The sequence below is a fragment of the Sciurus carolinensis genome, chromosome 7 (genome assembly GCF_902686445.1).
Source record: "Sciurus carolinensis chromosome 7, mSciCar1.2, whole genome shotgun sequence".
In the NCBI taxonomy this organism is placed as follows: domain Eukaryota; kingdom Metazoa; phylum Chordata; class Mammalia; order Rodentia; family Sciuridae; genus Sciurus; species Sciurus carolinensis.
The window spans coordinates 139,442,250-139,470,242 of NC_062219.1; the positions used below are offsets into that span (position 1 = coordinate 139,442,250).

The 27,993-nt window shown below is 39.1% G+C and overlaps 1 protein-coding gene across 2 annotated transcripts; it reads right to left on the bottom strand.

Moving 5' to 3' along the window:
* Nucleotides 1–1,175: 1,175 nt before the first annotated feature.
* Nucleotides 1,176–27,787, bottom strand: Eef1e1 (eukaryotic translation elongation factor 1 epsilon 1). 2 transcript variants are annotated; one of them, XM_047557863.1, is made up of 4 exons: nt 27,630–27,787; nt 23,604–23,804; nt 18,890–18,985; nt 1,176–2,893 (listed from the first exon to the last, which is right to left on the bottom strand). In XM_047557863.1, exons 1-4 carry the CDS (start codon nt 27,714–27,716, stop codon nt 2,870–2,872), a joined length of 408 nt encoding a protein of 135 aa, XP_047413819.1. In that variant the 5' UTR covers nt 27,717–27,787; the 3' UTR covers nt 1,176–2,869. The 2 variants fall into 2 exon arrangements, with proteins under 2 accessions (XP_047413819.1, XP_047413818.1); XM_047557862.1 differs by lacking the exon at nt 1,176–2,893 and adding an exon at nt 10,008–10,658.
* Nucleotides 27,788–27,993: the final 206 nt, after the last annotated feature.

Sequence of the window (27,993 nt, forward strand, 5' to 3'; positions counted from 1 at the left end):
TGCTGGAGAAGGGACATAAACCAACATCTACAATACAGGTCCCGTAAGTGACAGGACGGAGGAAGGTGCCGCACACATGCAGGACACCTGGGGCGAGGGGTTAGAAAAAGCTTCTCAGAGGAGGCCACGTTGGTTCCCAGGCCTTAACGGGAGGCTTCAGGGGTTGGGTGGGATGGGTAGGTGAAGAAGGAACTTGGGGTTTCCAAGTAGAGGGCATAATAAGCCCAAACAGAAAAAAAACGCAAAGCAGATGAATTAATAAACAAAATCTTAGTTAATTGCAAATAATTGGGTCTGACTTCTGAACTTTCTTTTATTTTCCTAGCTTTATTATCAATCTCTAAAAAGCATAATTCTTTTTAATGTCATTTGGTATTCTCCCCACTTCTAGGCACTTCCCTTAGTCAAGCTTTTTTTCTGTTCCTGCAAACTTTTTTTTTAATCTTTTTCTTTTTTTGGTATTGGGGATTGAACCCATGGGTGCTTTACCACGGAGCCACTTCCCCAACCCTTTCTGATTTTTATTTTGAGACAGGGTCTCGCTGAGTTGCTGAGGTTGGCTTTTGAACTCAGGATCTTCCTGCCTCCGCCCCAGGAGCTGCTGAGATTACAGGTGTGCTGTTCCTGCAAATCTAAATGACCTCTAAGCCAAATCTAAATGACCTCTAAGCCTGTCTTCTTAGTGTCTTTGAACTCCTGAAAAACCTGAGAAGGTTTACTATTGCACAGTGAGGATGAATGCTCCTCCTGTGTTACTGTGGCTGTTTAAAAAAAGCAGATTTTACTTCCAAAATTTGCCAAATGATTGTGTTATAAGTGATAAAAGAAATTCTGGCTGTATTAGGTAAGACTTGAGAATCAGTCAGAATTTAATTCAAGCTCTAGCTCACCACTTAGCCATGGTTTCTTTTCTGTAAAGTGGCAACAAAATATTCATCTTGTCAGGTTGTTGTGATGATTTAAGATAATATCTGTAAAGCAATTAGTAAAATTCCTGGAACATAGTAAATACCCCCAAAATATTTTAGTGCTCCAATTTTTAAAAAAAAAATTTTATTTGTTCTTTTTAGTTATACATGACAGTAGAATGTATTTTGACGTATCCTACATACATGGAGTATAACTTCCATTCTTGTGGTTGTACACAATGTGGAGTTTCAATGGACATAAATTCATATATGAACATAGGAAAGTTATGTCCAATTCATTCCACTGTATTTCCAATTCCCTTCTCTCCTCCCTTCCCTTCATTCCTTTGTCTAATCCAGTGAACCTTTATTTCTGCCTCCTCCCTTATTGTCAGTCAGCATCCAAATATTAGAGGGAACATTCAGCCTTTGGTTTTTGGGATTGGCTTATTTCACTTAGCATGGTAGTCTGCAGTTCCAATCCTTCACCAGCAAATAACACAATTACATTCTTCTTTATGGCTGAGTAATATTCTATTGTGTATATGTACCACATTTTCTTTAATCATTCATGTGTTGAAGGGCACCTAGGTTGGTTCCATAGCTTAGCTATTGTGAACTACTGCTACAATTCTTCTAATCAACTTTTATCACCCACCACTAAAATGTCTTCTCCTTGCTTAGCACTTGGAAATTTATAAAATGGTATCACACATCATATACCATATACCTCCTAATCCTCTCATTAAACTAATTGAGGATTTGAAAAGGATCAATTTCAGAACCCCCTCTGAAACCCAAATCCATATGTCTCTTATATGTCATTTTTTACAGAAGCTATTGCATATCTTCCTATAGATTTTAAATCACCTCTAGATGACTTATAATACCCAACACAATGAAAACACTGTAAAAACAAGTGTTATTCTGTATCATTTAGGGAATAGGGGCAAGGGAAAAAGTCTTCATGTGTTCAGCACAGACACAATCATCATAGGCCTACCGGCCTTGTGGCTTGCTTTGACCAATAAAGCACGGTAGAAAAAATGCCCTGCCAGTTCTCTAAGTCCCCCAGCAGTTTTCTGTTTTAGCTTTCTGGAAGTTCGGACTTTCCCATAGAGAAGCACAGGAAGTGATGCTAGCATGTGGAGAAGTCCTGGTAGTTGAGCATCAGAGAGAGAGAGAGAGAGAGAGAGAGAGAGAGAGAGAGAGAGAGAGGCGCGCGCTGTGTGAGATAGGAATGAGGAACCTTGGCCCAGATATATGAAGGAGACTTTCCTCAATCTGTCAATGCAGACATCAGCCAGCTGAATGCAGTCACATAAGCCACCTGTGGTCCCAGAAATGTGCAGGTCAGCCACGGTCATGGGAGAAATAAAAATGTTTGCTGGTTTTATTCGTTGTTATGCCTATGCTCCTCCGGAACATTTTCTGTTGGCATTACTTTTTAATCTCCCTTTTTCTAACCTTTTTTGGAAGAGGGTTAGAGAATTGAAAATGCAAAAACTGATGAGCAAGGGAGGGGGAAAGATCAGAGGGTCTCTGGGGGGTAAGATACTATCAATTGCTAGGTATTAGTTCCCTGAAGTTTAGGAAATACATGTGACACACTGGGCAGGAACGTCACTTTGGTGTGGAGCAGTGCACTGTGAATCAGCGTCAGTGGTCTTCTCAGGGGCAGCAAGTTTAGAGTCCAGGACTAAATCTTCCTGTACCAAATTCTGCTACTCCCCCTAGAGATGCTTCTGGTGAATGACATCATCTGGAGAACATGTGGCGTCTTCCTGCCAGAGCTACTGCAGAGAAACTGCTCCAGTGACAAGAGCCACCCCACGGAAGGCAGAATGCTTCAGCTGTGCAAAAAGACGAAAGCACGAGTCCTTGGATGCAGGCAGCCAGCCCCTACGTCCACTGTGTCCTACGCCGTGACAGATGCAGCACAGTGGTTCTCAGTGTCGACATCACACTGGCAGCATTAGAATCACCTGGGAATTTGTTAGAAATGCAAAGTATCAGGTCCCCTGCCCCACATACCTGAATCAGAAATGTAAATCAGAGGTCAGAAGCCTATTTGAAGAAGCCCCAGGTGATGTCCACACTTGCTAAAGGCTGAGAACCCCTGCTTGAGCGCAGTGTTACCTACTCCCTGGACGTCAGGTAATGACAGTTGACTACCGTCATTCCCCTTATCCACAGTTTGGCTCACTACTGTTTCAGTTACCTGAGGTTGACTGCACCTGAAAATAGTAAATGGAGAATTCCAGAAATAACCACATCCTAACTTCTAAACTTTTTCATTACAGGGTATTGTCACAGTGGTTCTATTTTATTATCAGTTACTGTAATCTCTTATTGTGCCTAGTTTATTTTTAAAACTTTACCATAGTTACATATGTTTAGGAGAAAACATGGTCTGTGTAGGGTTTGGTACTGCCATAGTTTGGACCTGGAATGTCCCCCAAAGGTCCATGAGTTACAGGCTTGTTCCCCAGAGTGGTGCTACCAGAGGTGATAGAATCTCTAAGGGGGGGGACCAGTGGGAGGTCTTAGGTCATTGTGGTGTGCCCTTGAAGGGGATTGTGGGATGCTGGTCTTTCATTCTTTTGCTTCCCATTTGCCATAAGGTGAACAGCTTGCTCCTCTGCATGTTCCTCACCATGATATGCTGTGTCACCACAGACCCAAAAAGGAATGGGTCTGCTGGACTATGTACTGAAAACTCCAAAATCCTAAACCAAAATAAACCTTTCCTCCTTTTAAGTTGATTATCTCAGGTATTTTATTATAGTAACAAAAAGTTGATTAATACAATTACCATACATGGTTTTAGGCATCCACTGAAAGTCTTACAACATATCTTCCTTGTGTAAGTGTGGCTACTGTGTAGAGTCTTTTATTCAAATGACATGGCTCTAGTCTAATAAGGAAAACAGTTAGGAACTGGAAATCTGATGAGGCTAGTCTGAAAGTTAAAAATTCCTAAGGACCCTTAAGACAAGGTATGTATGTGATACAGAAAGTGAGGGAAAAAATGGAGTGGTAGAGAAGGGATAATTTAGATTATGCAAACAGACTAGTCCATGGACTACTCCAAAGGAGCTTTGGAATTTGTAATCAGGTGGTTGGGCGTTTTTCTTCTTGGTCAAAGCAAGCCTGTGGCCTTATTGTTTAGAGCTATGCCTTGTCAAATTAGTTGTATGGCTACAGTATCTCAAGCTTAACTTGGACAGACAGGCCTGCCAGGCACGAATTTCTCAAGCAGATGATGTGAGGGAGGGCAAAAATTATCCACAGCAAGACTGTGAGGACAGATGACACTCAGCAGGAACGGCAGGCCAAATCTGCAGGATCCATAATACAATTGGTGAGCCCTAGGGACCAGACCTCATTGAAGTGGAAGAGACAGCACGAAAGAGCCACCAAATTAACTCACCGGGTTGGAAAAGATGCAAAGCTCTCATTCCCCCAACAAAGAAGCAAAAGTTTAAAAAATTAAAAGATTCTAAAGGAATCATGATAATGGAAACAGAGATCCTAGGGACATAAAAGCAAAAATGGCCAACATCTCAAATTCTCCTGACTTCCTATATACCTTCTTTTGGCCTCTCTCCTGTATGTGAAAGATGAGTTTTGTGAGATTAGGTAGCAGTTGGAATTAGTTTTATTCACCAGCAGTGTTGGGAATAAAGGCAGAGCCTGCAGGAATGTGGGCTTCGTAACAAGTAATCATTATTGCAAAATCAAATTCCCCATCTCATCTCTGATATGCCTGTATGTAACCCTAGAGCTGGGCTTCTCGGTGTTATAAATCCAGCATACAAGACATGGAACTGTGGGATATGGAGCCCCTTGTGTATCTAAAAGCTCTGCCCAGCAAGAGAGATATATGATGGTAACTTTCTCCCCATTGCTTTTGCAATAAAAATTCACCCAGAGCTCCAGGAAGAGTTAGGAATGTAATTCAGCTTCAATAAATCAAGACTAAAATTAAGATGGCCAGATATGTAGCAGCCTGTTCAGGTGTATGGAGAATTTGAAATTTAGTGCCCTGGTAATGGGTAGCAGCAGATTATCTAATTATGGAGAAAAAGAAGAAATATTGCTCTCTGGGGTAAAAAGCTAACTGCTCTAATCCATTAAACCACCACATCTCTGCCAAAGCTAGATTAATATTAAAGTTCATGTAACATCTGACTTTTTTTTTTAAAGGAATGAAATCAAATGTTAGGGAAAAAATACAAATGAAAAAGCAATCATTCTAATTTGACTACCTGTCAAATCGCTGTGTATTTTATCTTTGGGTGTGATGTACGTGTACCTGATTAAAATGGAGTTCTAGTCTTTCCTAACAATATATCTGCTTAAATTTTTATCAACATATCTTGAAGCTATTCTGGACAGACTTTCAGCAGGGCTCTCATGAATTAGATATGCTTTTAAGGGACACAGAGCATGATGCGCTGGCAGTGGGCGATCTTTTCCATTCATTCCACCACCATTCCTGCCTTTTGTCCCTATAAGAAACCTGAGGTGACCGTTACTGACCCTGGTGAACCATGATTATGGGTGTAAATGGCTGAAGTCAATGGAAGACTAGTGTTTAAAATGAGAAAGTAAAAACCAGAGTAAGAATGAGAAATTCCATATATGGTATTCCTTCCCCAATCCAAGGTTTTACTTTCTGCAGTTTTAGTTACATACAGTCAACTATAGGTAATATTAAGTGGAAAATCCCAGAAATAAACAATTCATGAGTTCAACTGTACAAGTTCTGAGTAGCATGATAACACCTTGTCCTGGACATGAATCGTCCCGTCATCATGGATACATGCTACATCTGCTACCTGTCCATCGGCTACTTAGTAGCTGTTCTGGTGAACAGATTAACCCTTATAGTATCAAAATACTGTTATAACTATTCTACTTATTAGTTATTGTTAATCTCTTATTGTGCTTAACTTATAATTAAGCTTTTATCACAGGTATGTATGCAGAGAAATAAATTAGTAAGTAGGGTTTGGTACTATTTGTCATTTCAGGAATGGACTGAGGGTCTGAGTGCATATTCCCCTGCAGATAAGGGGAAACTACTGCTATCTGTTAAAATCTTCAGTGAAATAATATTAGTATTAAATTGGATAGGTAAGGGTGTTTAACGGGGAAGTTACATCATAGATGAATGATTTTCTTGAAATTATGTCACCCATACTGGGACGGCAGACACTGAGATTTACAATCACAGAACCCACAACATACTTCATGATATCTTGGATGCTTTGGGTATTACTGAACCTATAGACAAATGGCTTTTTATTAATGCTCCCAGTTCCATTATTCCTATTTTTTAAAGTTAGTATTTACCTAACTAGTAAATAAACATATAGATCTGAAGAATGATCCTTTCCTATTTGGAATTTTTAATGTTCCTGAAATTTGCATGTGAAATAGGGACATGTAACTAATCAAGGCAACAAATCAACTCCAGTGAACAATATGGTGACCAGTGGTCTTCCAACCCTGAAATACAATTTCATTTCAGTCCCTGAGGTGTTGATTAGGATGTCTCTGCCTTGGAGCTGGAGTTAGTCTCTGGTCGCCTACCACCAAAATCAGTATGAAATTAAAAACTAATGTGAAGTGCCCAGTAAGGACCCAGAACATAGTAGACACTCAGTAAATGATATCCAATTATATTTATTTATTCATTTTCAAAGAATGCTGGAGGCTGGCAGCTCCCAAAGAAAGCTTCATGTACCCTACCCTAGGAATTTGTCCACAGATCACTGGATTATAAACTTCAAGAGGGTGAGGATGTAACTGTGTTGTCGCCAGGCCTAGCAGAATGTCTGGGACATAGTAGGTGCTCAGTAAGTATTGAATTGTCAGTGTTGCAGGCTTATGGGAATTACAGAAAGAAAATGGTTGGAAAGGGGCATTTTCAGAAGGAATAGCATGCACAGATGAGCACTTTCTCTTTTAGATGAATCACACTGATCTTTTAGAAATAAAATAAGAAAAATGAAATGGACTTTTCTCTAACAGCTTCAAAGAAATGAGGATCAGAATTTTAAAGTGGCAAGTAATATGAATTCGTGTCTTACTAAAACGACAAGATTGTCTGCCACTGTGTGTCCTGAGAGGGGCTCACTGTTCTGCAAAGTGGCATCTCAGGGATGGCAGGTAAGAAGACTGAAGAGTTTGGCTTTAATAAAATTGTAGGTTATGATTTTATAATTATAATTTTATAATTATAATTATAATTTTATAATCTGTCCTATGACTCTGTGTGCTCCACACCAGGCGAGGTGATTTTTATAATTCCCATGCAAATGAAACAAATCAGTCATCTTCACCCATTTCACATGATGATTTCATGGGCAGTTAATTATCCAGTGACATCTCATAACTGACATATGGAGAGGGTGGTGTGTTTGCTACCACTTCCCCTCCCGCCAATTGCTTTATTGAGCTATACTTTCCATAGCACAGCATTTACTATTTAACGTGCATAGCCAGGCACAGTGATGTGTGCCTGTAATCCCAGGGACTTGGGAGGCAGAGGCAAGAGGATTGCAAGCTTGAGGTTAGCCTCAGTAACTTAACGAGGCCCTGTGCAACTTACTGAGACCCTACCTCAAAATAAAAAGTAAAAATGGCTGGAGATGTGGCTCAGTGGTTCAATTTCTGGTACTTAAAAAAAAAAAAAAAAAAAAAAAAAAAAAAGGAATTACAGATCCTCATGACAATTTTGCATATTGCAGGTTCCTGAATCTAGCTTTTGAATCATAAGAATCCAATTGTGTTCAGTGAAAAGTTATATCCCAATTCTTTGCACACTGGTGATCCAATTTACAAGGTTCTTTTAAAGTTGACCATTTGGCATTCAGAAGGTATTTTCTGATTGAAGCACTACTCACCATGACAGAGGCAGCTAACTGCCTCAAGTGCCCTTTTTTCCTTCTTCCTCACTGGCAGACAATTTTTTATTCTGGTTGGTAATGTGCCCTCTAAAGAACTATTAGTGGTATTTCTCTATTTTTAGTGCCAACAGATATAGATGAACAGGGCTCCCAGTTAAGGTCCTTCAACGGACTGACTTCACTGGCTGAGGTCCCGTTGGCTTTTCTTTTTCCCCCTTCAGATCTTAACCAGACTTGATGTCTGCAGCTCTGACTGATCAAAATCGGATCTTAAGTTGAACTTAAGGATGGAAACTGCCTGTTAAGTATGGAGCAGAGACAGGAGGTGGGTGCTTTACACCTAATATAGACCACCTCCCACTTTCTTTCACATGAGATTTAAAAAAAAAAAAAAAAACCTCTTTGATGTTATTTGGTCTTTCTGCTATATACAGCTGTAGCCTAATTGTAATTTACACTTTTCTGGTCAGCTCAAAATGGACCTAGACTAGTACTGAGCACCTACTGTGGGGTGCCAGTCATTGTTTTCAGGGATTGATATGCAAGGGAAAGGGCAGTTTGGGGAAGAGAAAGAACAAAGAACTGTAAGAGGAGTTCAGGGCCAGAATTTGGGGTTACAGGAGGTGGGTTGCAGGATAGGCCTGACTTCCAGAAGGACTGAGTGAAAAGGAGAGGGCACTTTAGGCAGAGAAGTACCAGACGGAAATTACTCATGGTGCACAGTCGCAATCCCACAAGGAAGTGAGTAATTGTTTCCACTGGGACGCTGACAGCATCATCCAGCGCTGGGCTAGAGGCTGGCCAGGTCTTTATATTTCTGCCATCCCCTCATCCTCGAGGATCCTAAGTACTGGTGGGAGGGGTGGGAGGCCCTGGCGCACAGCAGTAGCATGTTTCTATCTGCTGAATCTATGCTGTGCTCTTTAAGAAAGAACTGAGGAGCAGATGTCAGGATTCCGAGGGCTAAGACTCACAGGTTGAAGAGGGAAGAGGGCAGAGGGCACAATGGTTGGGACAGCAAGGCTAGGTGGTCCTTCTAGCACCAACCCTATTGCCCTGCTTCATTCCTCCTGTTCTCCAGGGGGACAGGAGTGAAACGCTGGAGGAAGGGTCACTGGTAGCAGTGAAGCGTGTGGCATACTGGTGGCAGATCGAGCGAGGGGACGGCTTGCACCCAAGGTACATCAGCTGGGCCTGCGCCTACAGTGCCCTTTGTAACTTGATTAGCTTGAGCCCCTCTAGTCTCTGCACGTGCAAACACAAGTCTACACTCTCTAACCTGAAGGCCATTTTATAACATTAAAAATGCTCCCGAGGGCAATGAACTATGGAATTCAATCCCATCAAACTGTCTTGATCTATTGTTAGGATACTCATATACCTGGCCTGTCAGATCTCCTGACTTGAGGACATGAAGGGTAAAAATGGGGGTTTCCTGCAAGTCCTCATTTCCTTATAAACAAACAAACAATGACGATAAAAATAGTCCCATCTGCATGAAGATGAGAAAGGAAACTAAGATTTCCTTATAGTCATGGGCTCTATCTTAAGTTTTTTCTGTACAGTGATCTTTCCCTCTGCCTAAGTTACAGTTATCTTTATTTTTACATGTTTATCTTTACAAACTAAGAAAATAGGGTTCAATGCTTCACTTAAAATCATACAGTTAGAATCTGATAAAAATAGGACTCAACCAAAGTGCTGTACATTTTCTAAGTACCTGCTCTTCCCATTGGAACTCTGAATTGTAGACGGGTCAGGCCCAGTGCCAGCACCAAAACACTACACAGCACTAACCAGAAAAGGGCCCAAAGACTCTGCTTTTCTTATTTGAAAAGATAAAGAGTTTTGTCTGGAAAGACTGCTATTTACTTGCCAGTAAGAGTCATAAAACGCACAGACCTTTTGAACATCTCTTCTTCACACAGTGCTTTGACAACAGCTTTATTCTGAGAGTTGGCTTTCAGTTTAGAAAAATCTAGTAATTCCAAGTCCAAAATTAGTGGGATCGTAAGAATTTCCCATCTCTTTTAGCTACGCCATATTCTAGTAAGTCCAACAACAAAACAGAATCATTAACTGAAGAAGAATGTATCGTATTCCACTTCCCTTAAGGCAGCTCAGTAGTTAGTTTCACCCCAATGACTATGGACTACAGGAAAGAAACGAACAAACAAAATGGGAGTTTTTCAGCCACATTTACCAGCTCACATAAATATGTAAAACAAATATATCTGCCTTCTCCTTCTGTATCCTTGGTATAAGTCGTCACAGTTTTTAATAAACAAACTACAGTAAATACCCATAGGAAAAAGAATTTTAAAATATGAAAGAGGTTAATAAATACTCAAATACAACCATTCAACAACCATTCAAAGTACTACCTTTTTTTTAAGATTAAGTCACTGATTTGCAACTTTTATTAAAATAAATTTAATCCTTTAAAAACCAGGTAATTTATAACTTGATTTTATCTTTTTTGATAGCAGTTGAATTTTACATCAAAATTTGCAAAACTTCAACTAAAGAACAAATAAAACATTCAGACAGGTTTATACTTTAAAAAAATTCTGCCAACTTCAACAAATAAACAATGACAGTGTATCAATTTACGTTACTACTACGGTCCAGAACGCACTTTTCCTTTAAAACATTTTAATCATGCCGTGCCGTGTGGCAGGGATAACTTCTAGTGGGAGTTAGTGTACAGTCTGTTCTTGATGAAGACAACACTAGACAGATGTTGCCTGATGCCTGGATAATGCTGAATGTGACAAAACCAGCGAGACACATTGAGATATTTCTCCTTTTCTTGAACTGTCAGGTCAACCTAAGTAGAGATTAAAAACACACATGCATAATACAGACATGAGCACAGCTATTAATATCAGGAAATACTTGATAGAAAATGTGGAAAAAATACCTCACGACAAACCCCAACAGTTCTCAAAAGCTAACATATTTAGTCACTTGGGAAAGCTGTCCACTTGTTAAGTGTGTTTATGTTCAGTTCAATACCAGATGGGCTTTCTAATGAAATAGCAAATGCTCCACAAATGTGAAATTTACATAAATCCAGGGCTGGGAGGTCCCCAAAAGATTTTTATTTTATTGGAAAAGAAGATGGGATAGGGAAGAGAATAGCTTCTAAAATGCTAAGACATGGGTCTTTCTCCAATATTTTTTTTTAGCAAAACTCAAAAGGAAGAAAGATTTACAAAGATTAACATGCTTAACAAGGAAATCCTGTGGTAAAGAAAACAAATATGTGTCCACACACATCCAAACGGCTGGTGTGTATACCTAGAATATTACTGCCTGTTTGCTCCGCTGAGCCTCATTCAAGACACTGACCTACTTAACTTCAAGGGATTATTTCTTAATATAAGAAGGAAGGACTCTTTCTAGTACCATATGACTCAGAGAAAGACACTGAATAAAAACATAAGAACAAGATGCCTTCTGAATTCTGTCTGCAATCAAGCTGGACTCCTGTGGATGTAGCAGTTCACAGTTCATTCTCAGGGACGTGGCTACAGAAAGATGCCATGAAAACTGCAGCTGCTTGTCATCCCACTGGACTCAAATTCAAAGTAGCTGACGCCGAGACTCTTTCCAAGGCAAATTTTTCAAGAGTTATCAGGTAAAAAGAAAGCTGGTCGGGTGGTAAGTGACAGTCATGAGCCCATGCACTGGTGGTGTAGTTCCTTGTCCTGATTCAACACTTACCTAACCTAACGGGTAATCCCCACAGCACAAAGAAAAGGAACAAACAGAAAACTTAGCCACCTCAAGAGGGGTCGAACCCATCAGAGGTTGTACTGTTGGGAGATACTTTGAGTAAGATGGGAATCCTGTGGCTTTTCACAATTTAGCATTCACTTGTGCTGCAACTAAATGTTTTGCTAAGTGACTGGACCAACATAATTGAAGGACAAATCACTTTACTATGCAAAACTTATTACAGAATGCAAAATAATATTAACGGTAAAAAGGTAGTATTTTTTTAATCAATGTGTAACTCATTTGTTGGCTCAGTTTACTTAGAGTAAGTTTCAGGTTTCAGCAATACACACTGAAGTCCTACACACAAGCTGCTGTAGCAAATTATAAAAATCTGGTCATCTTGCTTGAGGGGGCCTAAGACTATGCGAGGAAATGGAAATGTTACTGTACATGTTTCATCTCCAATAGTAGTGAGTCCATGACCCAGAAACAAAAAACTAACATATTAGTCAAGAAGTCTGGTCAAGGATTTTTTTTTAACATAAAAGTTAATTTTATTAAAATGGAATTCGTGGTTTCACATACTCCTGTTAGGTTCAAACCAAAAGATACACCCTTACATAGAAGGCACTTAAACATTCACATGAAGAACAAACTGAGTATTAGTTCATATTTTGAAATATTTTAAAAAAAAATTTTGTAACAGAGCTAAATTTTGAGTCTTTTTCTAAAGCTTTACCACATGTAAATTTCATCAGACTTCAAAGAAACTATAAGGGCATTTTTTTTTTAAATGCCGTGTTCTAGTCCCAGCACCACAAAAATAAATAAAAGAGTAAGTAAAAAGCTTCATCAGTAGAAAATATAGCTGCAAATCTAAATCTAACGGGATTTGGGCCTGAGTTTTCTTACAAGAAACTGAATGCATGAGTCAGGCATAGTGGTGCAAGCCTGGTGGTATAACCCCAGCTACTCAGGGGACAGAGGCAGTATTGTGAGTTTGAGGCCAGCCCAGGCAACACTGCAAGACTCCATCTCAGTGGTGGTGGTGTGGGGGGCCTGAAAGGCTCAATCCACAGCACCAAAGTATGTGAGGGGGAGGGGAACGAACAAATAGAATTTAAAATCAACTTTAGCAAACTCTCTAGCTGACAGTCGAAACAAACAGAAGTAACAACTCTTATTCCACCTCCACTTCATATCAGCTGCCTGAAATCTGACTTCTTAGAATTTAGTTTGGAACTTTTTCATTTTAAAGTCTCCACTTAGTCATTTTGTGGGATATCATTGTTTAGTATTCTGTATACCAAAGTACACAGAGAGTAAAGCATTTCCAATAATTGTTTTCTATATGTTCAAACTGTACACCACATTTTGAAACAAATGAAAAGGGCAATGTACAGTGAACATTTATATTTCAGAACACAGAAAACTGACATATGTTGCTACTAGACCTATGATTTAAAACAATAAGAACAACATTCAACGCAAAGCAAAATAAATATTCCCCAACTTAAAAATTTCGTATTCAGAGTCTCTAATGTAAGGACTATAAACACACCCAAACAAAATTATTTTTATTCCAAGACCTTCTAAAGCTTCTAATATTTTCTAATCGACTCTAGCAATTTCAATTACATGATCTATTGTACAATACTTTTACTTGATCTACTTTAAGGAGTGTAAATTTTCTCATTTTCCCTCACAAAATTTTGCCAGAGATACACAGAGTTTTTCTGAAAGGATCAGGGTACCACTTTAACCTTCTTTTAAACTTTGGAACTTGTCCCTGCTAGTCTGAGAAAATGACTGACCTCAATCATTTACTTCTGCTTTTTGGGCAGACATTTTACACATGTAATTACTGCAAACAAACAAACAGACTTTCCTCTTACAAATCTACCCTTTTTTGGAACATTTTTGATGGAATCCCTGGGCTGCTTCACTTATATCAGTTCAGTTTTCTATCACCCCTTTCTAGCTGGCTAACAATTTTTTCCTTTCTTACAACAGGAAACACCATGAAATTGTTCTAGTTACCATTTCCTGCTTCTTGCTGGTCTACATGCCAGTGTGTCGCTAGCTGTGCCTGGCTCTTTCTCCCTGCTCATTCCTCTTTGTTTACACTGGCACTCTATAATTACTTTAAATCTTAAAGCCAAAAAGATAATATTCTGAACAGCTAATTTTCCACGAAGACATGTAGGAACACTTGAAGCAACCCTTCCAGATCAGCATGAAAGACGGGTCTGCTCCCCTCTAACTGGAACCAGGAGGCCTTTGGGACATTCTTAAGGCCAGTGTTCCTGGACTGTTTTGTAGTTATTTCTTTTACTTTTACTTTTCTTTTAAAAGAACCATATACTCTGCTGGTGTTCCAAACTTCAGAACAAACATGCTTCAGCTGATAACAATCTTATAGTCGAGCAGCACATAGCATTCCAAAGGATTTCAATCATCTTAGTAACAAACAGTCTGTCCACAGGGACTACTATCTACTAGTGAAATCACTTGAAGAAAAGCATTGAGTCACTGGTGTTATCAACAGCCATACTGACGGGCACTGAAACAAAGAAAGCACAACATAATACTCCTCAAAGGGATTAAGACAGATCAGATCTTGGAGTATCTCAGCCAACCAAGACTGGGCTCACAATGAAACAAAATACAGCGGTATCACTGATGACTGCTATTTTGTACACCATGCTGATTAAATAATAAGTATTTAACAATGTGAAACAATAAGTGAAGGAATGCAGAGGGCAAAAATATATATACTGCCAAAGCAAACAAAGCAGAAGAACCTGATGAACATGAGCAGGGGGCCAATCTGGACTTCTACCTCTCTGAATTTAATACCTAGCAATCACTTTTTTCTCACCTGTATTTATGCCCAATTTAACAAGAATATTATTCAACACCACACTGCAATCCTGTGGTGTAGGTTTTAGTCTGCGAGGCTGTTCCTTAAGAAGGTCTTTAGATCTTGGAGTACACTGCTGTACTTGGACTCGGGTGGGAGAGATGCTGTGACTCAAGATTTGAACCCAAGGAGATGGTCAGCAGAATGACTTAGGTAGTATTCCACTCAAGTCGTTTTGAAAGGGGCGCATAATCTCTTTAATCATAAATCCTAGTCACCATATATAAAAAGGATGTGCATACCAAAACAGGAAATATAAAACGGTTACAATATAGTTAAAGTAACTCTAATGCCAACATGGAGAACTGAAGAAAACACTCCTAATCTGTCTGAAAACCAAATGCCCTCCAGGGCACACAGACTCATAATTAAGTAACTTTGCAGCTGGGCCTAAGAACATTTTGCATTCTGAAATTCTGACCGTGTTCACTCCACTGGTAAAGGCCATGCAAGCTGCTGCCCCTTCAGAGTCCTTCCTTGCCCTACCACATGACCTGCACAAGCTGGTAGAGAGGAAACACAAACATGATACTTGGTTTGTGAGAGTGACACTTCATTGTCATCTTTTCATTTTTCTAATTACATGAGAGGTGTTCTCCTCAGTGACAGCTCAATGCTGCAGGAAGCCAGAGCCTGCGAGCTCCGACAGACGTTCACTAGCCTGCCGGCAGTCATGGCACATTTCTCCTAAGGTTGAGCTCTGAAGTAAAAAATGCCACAACATGTGCCACAGTTAAATGTGTGTTCAAAAAACACCAACGAGCCCATGGATGTCCCAGATATAAAATGTTCTTGTACCCACTGTGAGGTAACCACAGTCAGTAGCTCCCCAAGCTGGAAGGCTATAGGTTTGCCGCCAGGAGAGAGATGCTTAGATACTTTAACAGCAAATCCTCTTTACCTTGGAGGCTTTTTTCGTTTTGAAATGAGGTTTGTGGTGCCACGTCATCATTCTAAATTCAAAAAGCTAATAAAATATATTGAACCTAGAACGGAATAAAGAGAGGCTGGTGTGATCGATGTATTTCAGCTCCAATTACACTTTCTTCACATTCAAATAAAATTGATTTAATGATACTGAAGAACATAACTGAAGATTACGTTTCACTACAGATATACAATCTAGAATACTTTACAAATAGGTACAGAATGCTAAATATTGCTAATCAAGCACATAGCTGTACAAGGAACTGGGCCAAGAGCCAGGAAGGGCACAAAGAGAAATGACATGATCCTCCCTGGTCTCCTATTTTAAATTGAGCCATATTCCTTGTAAGTACAGGGGCTGTTCATCCCATCCACTCCTTCTAGTGACTGCAAGGCTGCAGAGTGACTGGTAGGCTTTCTTTCATAGCCCAGGTGTTTGGATAAAAATCATATGGTCATGCTACTTATAAGCAATATTTACTGTCCAACTTACAAGCTTTCTAGAACAACGAAAATTCCCTTGGATAGCCATGGTCATTCAAACTCTGTAAATCTATCTGATGATTCTTCACCCTACTTTGTCTCTTTAAACAATCAAATTATATTCTGACTAGAAGTTATTGCTGATTTCATTTTCTCTAATTGTTTTCATGTAAAAGTCTTATTTTTTAATGATTAGTAATTCCTTGAAAATTGAGATTACAGGTCTTTTATATTCCTCTCTAGTGGGCACACAGGTTTTCAAGAAATAATTTAAGTACAATAACGACAACATTGAGTTTTTGTGCTAAATTAAGAATCGAACTAGGCTATTAAAATAATAATGTAATAGGATTAAACACAATCACTTAGGGATGTTTGAGGGACAATTTTTAATAAGGCGAAGTAAATCCAAATTATGGGATTATAGTTTGAGTGGGAAGACTAAGGATACAGTAGTCTACTGGTATCTTCAGGGGACTGGTTCCAGGACGCCCACCCCCATGGATACCGAAATCCAGAGGCACATAGACCCTACACACATTCTCCTGTGTCCTTTAAATCGCTTCTAGATTAGTTATGCACTCAATACAATGTAGACACTACATAAATGGTGATACTAGACTATTTAGGGAATGAAGATCAGAAAAAGATTGTACATATTCGGTACAGATGATGTTTTTTAAAAGAGCCTTTCACTCTGCAGACATGAAACCTGCAGATGTAGGGGCTGAATACAACTGTATCAGACATTATTATGATATCTTATAGTTTACAAAGTATTTCCCCGCACACTAAGAAGACCCTTGATTCAGGAGACTAAGGTTTGTCTTGGCCCTTCAAAAAATGAGTTCTATGCCTTTGACAAATCACTCAAAATTCCTAAGTGCTAGTTTCCTTCTCTGTAAAAGGAAAATAATACTAATCTTATCTCCCTCATAGTTATGACCTACGCTGTAAAAAATAAAAAACTCCTTGCAAAGTATATAGACACATGTTAAAAATTTATTCAGTGTTTATGGAGGGTTGACTATATAACATGTGCCAGGAATTACATAAGACAGTAGTGCTGTAAATATGAATCGCTACAATCTCTGACTCAAGCAGCTTATAACAGAGAGATTTTCAAAGCATTACAGCACAGGTGAAACAAACTAGAACTGGAGTCATCCATGAAGAACAAACAGACACAGGAGAAGGAATTCAGTGTGCTTCTGAAGCCTGTGAGGGCTTCAACCACCAACCTGTGAGGGCTGAGAGACACTTGGGAGGAAGAGAAGGGCTGGGACCAGGTTGCAAGGACACACTATGACGAGCCTGCTAGGTAGCAGGCTCCAAGGAGACCTTTCGTCTAGGAGAATGACAAGTATGAGGCTAGCGAGGCAGGCAGGAGTCCCAGGGGCCTTCCATGTTACCAAATTTTACTGTCAGGAAAGATATTAATTATTTGGGGAAAGAAACAAGTCATGAGAAAGACTGCTCCATCCATCTTCTCTCTTATTTTACATCTTCTCTACGTGAACTAGAGAGGAGACTGGTACCCAGACAAGGGCCATGTCATCTGGGATCACAGGAACAGACACACGTAAGAGGAAGTTTCCAGGTGGTAGAAACATCAGAATCTGATTGATTGGGTGCATGAGGTGCAGAATACAGGAAAATGTATGGGTTTTTTCTATAGGGAAAAGATGGGCCCTGGAATAAAAAGGAGTTGAGAGAAGTTTCTAAGCAGACAGATGTATAAAAGCACAAACTCAGAAGACAAACTGCCTGGGTTCTGGACCTGATTCTGCAAATTACTTGGGTGATCTCAAAGAAGACACTTGTCCTTCCTAAGCCTCAGCTGTCTTATCTATAAATTGGAACTGATAACAATAGTGCCTACCTCATAGGGCTATTTTAAAGAGTTTAAAAAAAAAAAAGAAAAAAACCCAATATTTATAAAGTATGAAGAACAGTGCCAAGAAAATAGCGCACCATATAGTTATATGTAATTTTTAGATGAGAGACAATTTAAAATAAAGAGATTGACCAGATAGATAAAGGGCAAAATTGAAGGTATGAGAAAGAAAAGAAATAGAATTTGGAACAAGATCCACAAAGTAGGCAGGAAAGGAAAAAGAAGCTTAGCTAAGAATGGATTAGCTGGAAAAAAAGCAAGACAATCCTTTTTGAAATCAGAAATAGGAAACAAATAGATAAAGATGTGCAAACAAGCAACCTGGAAGATCAGGGTATTCAAACAGAGCTTCCATGTTCTGGAGGAGGAAGGCTCTATGTTAACTGCTGAAAACAAAGGGTTAGGAGAAGAGGAACAAGGCTTGGGAAAAGTGATAAAGGTCTGAAAGTCTCCCTAGGAGGAAGGAGAGCCAACCAGTATGCGAGCCAACCAGTACACAGTAAAACATTTTACTGGCAGTAACTCTGTAGTCTTGTGATTTCTCCCACAGAGCTCAGCTTGGATCCAGAAACAGACCTGCATCTGGACTGATCAAGAACTGGGGATTCACCAGGAGAGCATGGTGACTATACAAGATAATGAAGGAAATGAAGATGGTAATAAGAAGATGCAGTTGAAGTTAATAAGGGTGTCTAGTTTGGATGGGAAAGCAAGTATGTAGATTTAGAAAAAGAGGAGTTGACTGCATCAGATAGGTTTAGGGATTAAAAGAGCTAGAATAAAAGGTTGCGTGGAAGAGGGCTACTGGAACTAAGACCTGGAGTGGTGTGGGCTGAAGACCAGAAAGTCCAAAGGGTGGCTAAAGAAATAGTCGTCGAAGAAATACCGAAGCAAAGGCTGAAAAGCCAGCATATCAAGGAACAGGATGTAAGCAGGCTAAATGGATATGTGGAAGGAATTTTTGCACAAGGCACCTTGTATAAAAAATACTCCTTTCATTTTTATTTGATAAATTAAAAATACAAATCTGATTTAAATTTATGACAAATCTTAAAATTATTCTGGACATTACAGAAAATAAGCCAGAAAGTATTCAGATACTCACTATAAAGCGATGAAGTCCATAGTACAGTAGGATATCTGCTAAGGTAAAGTTGTATCCTGTAAGGTAGACTTTATCTTCAAGATACAAATTAAGATCCTAGAAAAAAAAAACAATAAAATATTAATCAACAGTATTAACTTGAAAACATTTAGAAGGCTACCAGAAATTAAATAATGATTTTTAATAAATTCACTCATTCATTTTTGCCTTGGTGGGGAAGGAACTCTGGGTCTTGCACATGCTAAGCAAGTGCTCTGCCACTGAACCCACACCCCAGTCTAATAAATTAATCTTTGACATTAATAGACAAAAATTCGCTCAAACTCACAAATTAGACTCCAATCACATCATCTAAAACAACACAATGAACATTATTGGTCTCATTTTATTTTAAAGAAATAAAACATTAGAAAAGATACTTGAAGTGTCATCTATGAGCATTTCAGAGTCTAGAATTTGTTTTGGGAACAATCTGTAAATCATGCTCATGACAAATTTACTTTTTTCCATTAAAACATAAAAGGCACCTAATCAATTTCCACCTTTTTTGCTGGGCACAGTGGCTTAAGATTACAACCTCAATAATTAGGGAGACTAAAGTAAGGGGTCCAAAAATTTGAGTTCAGCCCGGGCAACTCAGCAAGACCTGTCTCAACATAAAAAATAAGAGCCGAGGATGGTCAGGCATGGTGGCAACCACAGGGCAATCCAGCAACTTGGGAGGCTGAGCAAGGAAGATCCCAGGTTCAAGGTCAACCCCAGCAATTTAGTGAGACCCTCAGTAGCCTAGCAAGATCCTGTCTCAAAATAAAAAATCTGAAAAAGAACTGGGGATTCAGCTCAGTCATGAAGTACTCTCAAGTTCAATCCCAAGTTTAATGAAAAGCAAGAGCGGGAGATGTAGTTCAAAAAAAAAAAAGTTGAGAATTCTAAGTTACTGGGTTTTGCAGTACATTTGGATATGTGTATGTATATTTTATGCATACAAATATATTTTAAAAACTTTAACTGGAAATACAATACACATAACACAAAATTTACCATCTTAACTACTTTTGAGTATACACTTCAGTAAGGTTTGCAGTTGTTCACACTGCTACACAACCAATCTCTAAACTTTTTCACTTTGCCAAACTAGAACTCTATGCCCATTTATCAATTTCCATTTCCCTTCCCCGGAAGCCTGACAACAACCATTCAACTGTTTCTATGACTGACTACTCCAGGTACCTCTTAAGTGGAGTCATGGAGTAATTGAACTTCTGTGACGGGCTTATTTCACTTGCACAATGTCAAAGTTCATCCATGTTGTAACATATGTCAGAACTGCCTTCCTTTTTAAAGGCTGTACATATACACCATATTTTGTTTGTCCATTCATCTGTCAATAGACACATGGGTTATCCACCCTGCCTTGGCTGTAGTGAATAATGCTGCTAAGAATGCAAGTGTATAAATATCTCTTCAAGACAATGCTGGATTCTTCTGGGTATAAACCAAGAAGTGGGACTGCTGGATCATACAGCAACTCTATGAATGTCTTGAGGAAGTGCCGCCCTGTTTTTTGTTAACAGTTGCATTATTTTACATTCTTAACAACAATGTACAAGTTACAATTTTCCACATCTTTGCCAACCCTTGTTATCTTCTGGGTTTTTTGTGGGATTTATTTTGGGGGGTGGCAGTCATCCTAGAGTGCAAGACAGTATCTCATTGTGAGTTTGATAATAATTTCAGCATCTTTTCAAAAACTTATTTGCAATTAGTGTATCTTATTTGGAAATGTTTACTAAAGTCTTTTGCCCATTTTTTTTTTTTTTTTTTTTTTGCAGTGCTGGGGATTGAACCCACGGCCTTGTGCTTGCGAGGCAAGTACTCTACCAACTGAGCTATCTCCCCAGCCCTCTTTTGCCCATTTTAAAATCAAGTTATTAGGGTTTTTTTTTTGTATTCTGGATAGTCACAACATATCAGATATATTAACAACTTATCATATATATATATATATATATATTTTTTTTTTTTTCTCCCAGTGAGGTTAGCTTTTTAACCTTATGATTGTGTCATTGGATATACAGAAAATTAAACTGAGAATTAAAAACTATTTTTGTGCCTAAAAACAGAATTCATAACTATATTTTAGCCAGTAAGACTTTTTAAAATGTAGTTTTCATAAACTATGAATGGGAAATATTTTCCTGATTAGTGATATAAAACGTTTCTTACCAAAAGATAGAATTTCACACTCAAAATATTCAGAAGAGAAATGTGTGACATTTCGTTTTTAAAAACAAGTCTTTCTGATACTATTGCCAAACTTGCTAAAATATTTCCCTCTAGAGATTCACCTGATTTTTCTTTTTCTTCCCACCTATTATTAAACTTTTTAATATTATATGATAGAAAAGTTAAAAAAGTTACAACAACTACATATATCATTCATCTGGAGTAAAACAATGTTAGTATTTTGCAATGCTTTTAAAACAATTATATGTTACCTTACTTATAAGGCATTTAATCTTAAGAACTGTGGTTTTGGCATCAAAATGGAACTTTGACAATTAAGAATTAAATCCTTTCTTAATATTCTAAGAGCAAAAGACTTAAACATAAATAATAAGAAAGACAGCCCATAAACATGGTTGAAGAATACATACAAGTAAACTTTTATTTCATGGAAGAGGCCACTATCATATACTACCACATCACAAGATTACACTGTTTTGGAGTCCAAATAAGCAATGTAGCCTTAAAAGGGTTTTTTGTTTTATGTTTTTTTTTTTTTTTTTAAAGCAAATGGTGTGGAGAAAACTGGATATTCATATGTAGAAGAAAGAGAATAGAACCTTAACTCTTATCCTGCACAAAAAGCAAGTCAAAATGGATTAAAAAACCTAGAAATTAGACCAGAAATGATGCAACTCATAGGAGAAAATATAGGGTCAACACTCCAACATACAGGCACAGGCAACAACTTTCTCGGTAGGAACCCCTAAAGCCCAGAAAACAATGCCAAGAGTTAATAAATGGGATGGCATCAAATTATAAAGCTTTTGTACAGCAAAGTAAACAATTTAGAATGTGAGGAGAGAACCTATAGAATAGAATAATATTGTTGCTAGCTGACAGAAGAGTACTACCTAGAATATATAAAGAACTCAAAAAACTTAAAACCAAAATAAAACCCAATTAATAAAGAGCAAATGAATTAAACAGACACTTCTCAAAAGAAGAAATACAAATGGTCAACAAATATAAAAAAATGTTCAGCATCATTAGCAACTAGAAAAGGCAAATCAAACCTATATTATTTACATCACAGCAATCAGAATGGCAATTATCAAGAATATAAACAATAGAAAATGCTGGAGAGTATTACACTGTTGGTAGGATTTTAAATTAGTACGACCACTATGGAAACCAGTATGGAGTTTCCTCAAAAAACTAGGTATGGAGTCATACTACAGTGATACATGCACACCCACGTTTATAAAAGCCAATTCACAATAGCTAAACTGGAACCAGCTTAGGTATCCATCAATGGATGAATGGATAAAGAAAATGTGGTATATACACAATGGAGTTTTATTTAGTCATAAAGAAAAATGAAATTATGCCATTTGCAAAAAAAAAAAAATGGATGTAATTTGAGACCATTAAGTTAAGTGGAATAAACTCAGATGGTCAAGGGTTATATGTTTTCTCTCATGTGGAAGTTAGGAAAAAGGAAAAGAAAGGTGGAGGGAGGTATCTCATGAAAATCAAAGGAAGATCAGTGATGGAAAGGGACCAAGAAGTGGAATATAGGGAGGGAGGGGGAAGTGCTGGGGAGTGATATTGGCCAAATTATATATTGTTATATTGTGTGCACGTATGAATATGTAACAACAAATTCCACCATTATGTACAACTACAATGCACCAATAAAAAAAAAGGGTGGAAAAAAAATAGCAAACTGGGGGTGGGGGGTGGAAAGCATAGTTTTTTGTCTAGCAACTTCCCTTATAAGAATTAAGCGTATGAAACAAATGGGAACATGTTCAATTATCTAGCAACAAGCTGGTAACTAGCCGGGGGCAGATGATTTAAACCGTGGTACAACTATGTGGGGAAGATATAGGTTATCAAAAGGAAAGTGAACACACTGACATGAAACGATGTTCCCAACACACTGACAGCGAACAAAAACCACAGCAAGTTGCTGTGTCCACTTTAAATAAAACCCGCACATGTGCGCACAGGAAGACTACAAAAGGGGTTTAATAGAGATTTGATGCTGAATGCAAGCACCAATAGTTCACTCTAGATCATGGGAAGATGACTGTTTAAATGTCTTACATTTGCTTACTTATATTTCCTAAATTTCTGTAACAATATTGACTGCCTTTAAGATAATACTGTCTTGAAACAGCACAGTAGCAAACAAAACAAAAAAGAACAATTCTTTCCTCTCTGTGCTCCTACGGTGAAAAAATTCACACTGTAGTCCATTCATCTCCCCCACCAGAGACAGAACAGCCTGTTCCAGGCAGAGATCCTAACAGACACAAGCTACCTTGAGGGCAAAAGGCAATAGGCAAAGGCAGCCAAGAGCTATAGGTCTGCCTACCTTCAGTAAAAGACAGCAGGTAAAAGCAGCCTGTTCCCAGGTCTGACACCCATGGGGAGAGATTTCAGCTTACTAGAGTCCACACGTTCCAACAAATCACAATACCTTCAACAGGGTGTGGATATCCTCTTTATTGGAGTGTCCATCTACTCGAGTGACCCTGTATTCCAGCCACTGCTGAACGGTTGCTTTTTCTTCTGCAGTACTTCCCAGCAAATACTCCTTGTTGGCTTCTTTGACTAGATGAGTTGCTATCGTAGTCAATCCTGTTAGGCTTGGACCATTGTTTGTTTGAAGAACTGGAATCTTAAAAAAGAAAATTCTTCAGATAAATTTAAAAACTAAAGGCCATCATGACTATAAGTTCTAAGTAATCACTATACATGCAACTATTTTTCTAATAGTCTAAGTTTTGAAAATCACGATTATCTATAATGATAAATCAAATAGTACTAATCTAGGCAGACTAGATTAAACAGCAGTAACAAAAATCTCAGCTCTTAGCTTGGCACAATATAAGCTCATTTCTAACCTAAGAAAGTCTACTGAGGTTTGAAGTGACTAGAGTATAGCCCAACAATTTTGGCTTCTTCCATCTGTGGCAACTCTCTCATGAAATATGTCTATAATCACCACAGTGGGGGAATAGACCACAGTGATATTTGCATCAGCAAGCAAATGTTTCTAACTGGAAGTGACGTCTGTTACTTCATCACACAACTCACAGCCAGAACTAGTCAGATGACAAACTACTCACCACCTTCTCCACCCCCACCCCCATCATGAAAGAGCAAGGAGTCAGATTGTGGGCAAATGCAACCCTCCCAGGTGTCAGAAGAGAAAGTGACACACTTAGGAAGCTCTATCATGGATGCTGTCACTGATTTTACCTAAAATCAATTCTTGGATTAAAAAAACAGATTTCTTGGAGCTACATAGCTCTGCAGTTGAATGCTTACCTACCATGTGCAACGTCTAAGGTTTGATCCCTAGCACTGAAGGAGGGGAAAAAAAAAAAAAAAGAAAGAAAGAAAGAAAGAAAGAAAATGTTTCCCCTCTAAAAGAATGCAAATTTCATGAGAATGAAGACATGAGAATGAAGAATATTTGAATATTTTATGTGTACTAATTTCTCAATGACTATTTGCATGTTGTCTATTTTACACTTCAAATTTGAAAATTAAATCTCTAAGAATGTGGCTTTATAATGAGATGACAAATGATAACTATAATACAAAGTTAAAAAGAAGGTGAATGTACTTAAATCTGACTTTATTTCTTGTATTACAGTAACAATACAAAAGATCGGTTTTGGAATAGCTTATAAAAATTTGCCAATTAATTCAAATTTTCTTGAAGCACAACTAAGGACAAAGCATTAAATTTAAAAGAAAATGGAAAGAATTATCCATCAGGGAGACTGACCAAAACCAAAAAGTAATCTAAACAACCTAGCCAAATAAAAAAATATTTTCATGGACAGGACTGCTCTTTTAAGCCACAGAACAGCATCTTGTACTGTATAGTGATTTATGCTTTGTAGGGCACTTTTATATTCACAGCTATGTAAACAGAAACTCTGTGAAGTACACAGGAAGATTAACATTTTACAGATATAGATGCAGAAGTTTCCTTCTAAAAGGAAAAGTGGGTAACTAAAGGTACTTTTCACTTCCCATTCACTAATGAGTATTTTGAATTCTCACTTTTGCCAGTTAGGCTTGGTCCACTGTTTGAAAACATACATTGAAAGAAAAACAGGGAAGCCTCTGCAGGTGCTGATAAACTATTCCTTGACCAGATGGTTACCTGGGGGCATTCACTTTGCAGTAACTCTTCAAGATCTGTGCATTCTTCTGAATGTGCTTCAGGAAGAAAGAAAATAACTCGCAATTGGGAATGATGTGTGTGCGGGGTGGGGGGTGGGGGGGCAATTATATCCAAAGAAAACTATTTGTGGGGCTGGGGTCTAGCTCAGTGCTAAGGTGCTTGCCTAGTGCACTCAAGGTTCTAGGTTCACTCCCCAGCACAAAACAAAGCAAAACAATTTGCAAAAATAAACCACTCACAACCCCACCATGCTAACCCCAAAAATTCCATTACCTTTTTATGTAATCATTAGATCTTCTAAGATAAGGTAATTAATCTCTTTCTCACTTAAAGAACAAGAAAAAAGGCCACCTGGTTTATAATGGCAGAGTCAGGATTTGAATAAAGTACTACTATCTCAAAAGTCTATTCTCTTTCCTTTATACAGCCTAAATATACAACTGCTAGTCTTCTGTAGTTGCAAACATGGAACACATACTACTTTCACATCAATCTTACAGTTTATAATCTCCAAAGCAATTACTTTTAATGGCTGCATAAGTAATACTCCAATGTGGTGATGTACAATTTTTTTTTGGCGGGGGTAGGCAGTGGTGGGGATAGAATTCAGGGTCTCACACATTTAAGACTAGCACTCTACCACTTAGCTACAACCCTAGCCCTGATGGTTCATAATTTAATGAAACATTCTTCTACAGCTTAATCGCTAGACTGTTTTCAATTTTTATTATTTTTGGTTATGTGGTAGAGCCTTAATTCTGGCTTATTTGCTGTCAGTTGTTTACTCAAAAAATTGTTGAAACTTATCTGCTATCCCCAGGCCTTTCCCTATACACAGAAACTTTCAATAGCTACCTAACGGTAAAATGTTTTAATCAAAATAAAATTAAAAAACATTCTGAACTAGAAAGCCCTCAAATGTAGCTCTCAAACTGACTTTGGGTTTACCTGTCATTGCAGAAAAATCCCCATACTGATTTTACTTATTGCCTCGAACTTCCCAATCTTTTATAATTTATTGCTTTCACACATCTTTCAAAGCCTAATCCCTAAAGGCCAGCTTTTCTGGGAAGAATATAAACCCATGTTCAAGTCAGAATTAACTTCACCTTTCACATTTCTCACTGTTTTCTTCCATTAGTATATATTCGGTTGTGCTTTAAATTAATTGCTGTTGGCTGCTTCTCACACTAGGTAAAAAGGTTTAAGAGTTCCCAATGTTTCTGAAAAAATATAAACCAAACTTGGGAAAGGTGGCTGACGGGAAGTTATCAATACCGGTAGGAGGAAAAAGAAAAAAACAGGACATCTTAGGGCTAATGCCTAGACTACTCTGCCACCAATCAGAGGGCCGATCTTAGGCAAGTCACAACCTCTCCAGGCTTCAAGTTATTTTAGATGTAAAATCTACAATACTGCTACTCTTGAGACAAGATTTTAACATGGATCAAAGAAAGAAAAAAGTTAAGGCCAAAACACACTTGTCTGGAAAATCCTCAAAGTGACCAGAAACGAATACATTAGTGTTTCTACAGTAGTTTCTTCCTGTAAGACATTCGCTCCATGGCAAACAACGACCTTTATAAAACGCAAATGTTCTTTAATACCCTGGGAAATCTGGGTCTTTACGCTTCATTAGTCAGTCGCACGCCCTGTAACTCTCCCTCATTCTTTGCACAAGGCACACTGAACCTGGGATCACAGGCCTCCAAAAAGCCTTCCCTGAATCCTCCAGATTGAGCCCCAGCACGTGTTCCCTTAGCTATACACGCTTCAAAGTAGCACTTTCTGCTAGTATAATTTAAATCACTGCCATGTCTGTCCACCCAGCCCAAAGGCAAGCTTCCTGAGGACAGGAGGCGTGTCCCCTTTTATTCAACGCAGTATTCCCCAGGCCCAGTACAGTACCACCCGGGCCCCATTTGCGCTGCGTAATGGATGGAGTCGTTGCGTCACTGAACCAAAGATGCAATTTTGGTAAAAGCAGTCGGTGAAGGCGAACGCGCGGTCTCCAGCTTGCACTATCTAAGGGTTCTTTGCGCCCTCCCGCAAATGGTTTCGTTTTCGCTAAATGGATGGTTGAGAATTTCCGTGGAGGCAAAGCTCAGGCCGAGCCCGTCCTGAGCGGGTTCCCCTTCCTCCCTCCAGAACCTGGCGAGGACCAGCCGACCCCGCGACTCAAACGCGGACACGTGGGGAGCCGCGGAGCTGCATCCTCACCCCGGCCGGCTCGGGCCTGCCAGGCTCAGCAAGCCCCGCTCCAGCCCGCTCCTTCCCCTCCGCGCCGCCTCCGCCTCTCACCTGCCGCTCGCCCTGGGCACTGTACTTATTTCCCTTACTCAGCCCCAAGGACTTCTCTAGCAGCTTCAATTCCGCGGCCGCCGCCATCTTCCGGCCCCAGCTCCTCGGAGGATGGGACCAGGGGAGCAAAGGCCTCCTGCATTGGCGGAGAGGGAAGGCCGACCGCCGCAAGCGTCACCGGCGATTGGCTGAAAGCAGGGGAGCGTTGGGCGTGCCCGCGCGCAAGAGGCGTGGCCAAACGGGGGCGGGGTCTAGAGAGGGATGCGGGACAGGTGGAGAGGTGATGGCAAGTCTCCTTCGGTGCCCTTCGCCTACAAGCAGAGCGAGCAGCAGAACCGAGCTTGGGTTGCTGCCGTCGTCTGGC

Excerpts from the sequence above, each read along its gene's own strand:
- Eef1e1 (XM_047557862.1), bottom strand. The coding sequence starts at position 27,716 with ATGGCGGCGGCCGCGGAATTGAAGCTGCTAGAGAAGTCCTTGGGGCTG. Across the intron at positions 23,805-27,629 it reads GTGCCCAGGGCGAGCGGCAG|ATTCCAGTTCTTCAAACAAA; the intron begins GTGAGAGGCGGA and ends TTCTTTTTTAAG. Across the intron at positions 10,659-18,889 it reads ATGGACTTCATCGCTTTATA|GTTGACCTGACAGTTCAAGA; the intron begins GTGAGTATCTGA and ends ATCTCTACTTAG.